The 2,567-nt window shown below is 71.3% G+C and overlaps 1 protein-coding gene across 3 annotated transcripts in view; it reads left to right on the forward strand.

The window, feature by feature from the left end:
• Positions 1 to 2,548, forward strand: part of LOC146596873 (FXYD domain-containing ion transport regulator 6-like) — an 8,862-nt gene extending 6,314 nt beyond the window's left edge. For 2 of the 3 annotated variants that reach the window (XM_085303093.1, XM_085303095.1), the window contains exons 2-5: positions 1,710 to 1,772; positions 2,096 to 2,134; positions 2,233 to 2,307; positions 2,407 to 2,548. In XM_085303093.1, coding sequence (XP_085159219.1) covers positions 1,715 to 1,772; positions 2,096 to 2,134; positions 2,233 to 2,307; positions 2,407 to 2,447 — 213 coding nt within the window. In that variant the 5' untranslated portion in view covers positions 1,710 to 1,714 and the 3' untranslated portion in view covers positions 2,448 to 2,548. The remainder of the gene's footprint in view (positions 1 to 1,709; positions 1,773 to 2,095; positions 2,135 to 2,232; positions 2,308 to 2,406) is intronic. The other variant, XM_085303094.1, reaches the window with a different exon arrangement.
• Positions 2,549 to 2,567: the final 19 nt, after the last annotated feature.

Consider the following 2,567-nt stretch of genomic DNA (forward strand, 5'->3'; position numbering starts at 1 on the left):
CCTGCCGCGGGGCCCGGCGCTGGTGCGGTGGAGCAGGGTGCTGCGCTGCGGCGAGCTCTGCGCCGGCGGCCGCAGCGCTGTGCAGGGCTGCACCCGCCGGGCTCGGGGAGCCCCGTGCCAGCTGAACCGGGCCGCAGCGCCTGGGGGTGCGTGGGGAAGCTGGGGTCCCCGTGGGGACCTTCCCCCAGGCCCCACACCCCACCTGGGCCAGCGCTGCCTGGGGCGCTTCTCCTCCTGCTTTGCACCGGTAACTGGGCGCGGGTGCCCCTGCTCCCAGGTTTGTCTCTGAGAAACCAAAGAGCAGTAAATCCGGGCAGCTGGTCGGCGCACTTAGCAACTGCCTGCCTGGCAGCAGCAAAACAGATAAACAAGCGGAGCCCTCCCTGTGCACGGGCGAGTGAGCTGCAGGCGGCCAGAYGGGCGGCACGAAGCTTCCTCTGCCCTCCCGAGCCGGCGGCTCGCTCCCTGGCAGCAGGCGCTGGTGGCACCGCTGCGAAGCCCTCTCCAGCCRCGGAGAGGGGTCTATCCGCAGGCGCCTGTCGGCCGGCCACCACGACGGGGCACCAAAGTGTGTCCGTGCCCGACAGCARGGGAGGAGAGCTGCCGCTGCCAGCCTGCACGCGTGCCCGCTGCAGGAGATGAGAGGACGCTCGTGCCGGCCTTGCAGGGCACGGGGCGAGTTAATGGGTAACGCACACGCTGCCAGGGCCCTCCCTGTGCAGGGCAGTGGTGGCTGGTGCCAGCTGGCCCCGCAGCACGGCAGCACAGTCGTCATCCCGACAGGGGCCTCTGCGGGGTCGCCCCAATGGGCACATCCCCATAGGTACATCCCRACGGGTGCTTCCATGGGTGCATCCCCATAGGTACATCCCGACGGGTGCTTCCGTGGGTGCATCYCMATAGGKWCATCCCGATGGGTGCCTCCATGGGGTTGTCCCGATGGGTGCATCCCGGTGGGTCGGCAGGGCACGTGTTGCCCACAGAGCTGGTGTGCGGTGGTCCTCACCCGGCCGTGCTGCTGCGAGCGGGTCCCTGCGCCTGGTGTGCAAGCGACAGTGGACCCTTGGCACAGCACATCAGTGCTCGGGACTCAGCTGAGCACAGGGCTCAGCTGTGGCACGGGGCTGAGCACCGCTAACGGTCTCTGCTTGCTGCTGCAGGTGAGAGCGGTGAGCCCGGGGGAGCCGCGTGGCCGTGGCCTCGCTGCCCCTGCGCCAGCGGGGCTGGAGGCACCGCTGCAGCCCCGTGAGACAGAGCAGGGCTTGTGCCACCATCTGGCCGGGGCCAGGGCTGGGGCCAGAGGCGCTTGGTACAGGAATGTAATTGCTATGCTAATTGGGATGAATTAAAGCATGCTGTGGGTGAAGGGCACAGTACTGACCTTCACGGCGAGATCACGGCCCTTGTGCAGGCCCCACAGCGCGTGCTGTAACCGCGGGGCCAGCCCGAAGCCTCGCACCRGCGTGCTCAGGCCCCTCCTGGCACCACCTCTGCCCCCACGGAGCCGCCGCGTGGCAGACCCGCCGGGCCCCGCTGCGGSCCCAGGTCTCACCGCCGCAGCCCCGGTGCCTGGTGCCCTGCCCGCCCGTGCTGGGGCCYGGCATGGCTCGGTCAGCCCTGGCCGGGCTCCTTCTCCCGCCCCGGGGTGCCCGTGTCCTCGTCCGGCAGCCCTTGCCGGGCACTGAACCCCGCTTCTCCCCTCTCCGCAGCAGCCATGGAAGCGGTGCTGATCTTCCTGTGCTCCCTGCTGGTGCCGGCRGCTCTGGCGGACGGTACGTGCCGACGCTTCCCGCGCCGAGGAGGAGGAAGGGGCACGGTGAAAGCTCCTGKGGCTGCCGAGGCCGGTGCCCTGCGTGGCCAGAGGGAGCTGGAGCAGGGTGCGGGGCGAGGGCTCGCCGCGTGCGGTGCTGGCACCCGCATCCCCGGCGGGGAGCGGGACCCCCGGGGCGACGGCGGGCAGCGGGCGGCAGGGAGAGCCGGGCGCCGGCGGCGGCAGGGAGCTGCTGGCTGCGGGGCTCTCCCGGGAGAGCCGGGGCACCTGGCCCCGCGCGGTGCCGCCGGCTCCGCTCATGCCTGCTTGTCTCTTCATTTCCAGCGGCCACCGAGGAGAAGGAGAACGATCCCTTCAACTACGGTGAGCATTGCCGTGCGCGCGCGTGCGGCAGCGAGCGAAAGACGCTCCCCGCTTCCCCGCGGCTGTCAGAAACGAGCCGTCGTGCCTTCTGCCCCCAGACTACCAGAGCCTGCGGATCGGCGGGCTGGTGTTCGCCGTGGTCCTGTTCACCGTCGGCATCCTCCTGATACTCAGTGAGTCGGGTGCTGGGCTCCCGCGGGTGGCCGAGGGCGGGCAGGGCCCCGGCTCGCCCCCGCTTTGGCCACGCTCACGCTTCCTCCCTCCCCTTGCAGGCCGGAGGTGCAGGTGCAGTTTTAACCAGAAGCCCAGGTGAGTGTGGGGCACATCTGCCCCGGGGGGTCCCTGCCCCACGGCCGGCTCCCCGCGGGGTCCCTCCTGCGGATGACGCCCTCGGGGGCGCGCGGCAGTGCAGCCGCGGGCGCTGCGGAGCTCG

This window comes from Rhea americana, unplaced genomic scaffold (assembly GCF_003343005.1).
Source record: "Rhea americana isolate MKP2758 unplaced genomic scaffold, rheAme1 scaffold_197, whole genome shotgun sequence".
In the NCBI taxonomy this organism is placed as follows: Eukaryota; Metazoa; Chordata; class Aves; order Rheiformes; family Rheidae; genus Rhea; species Rhea americana.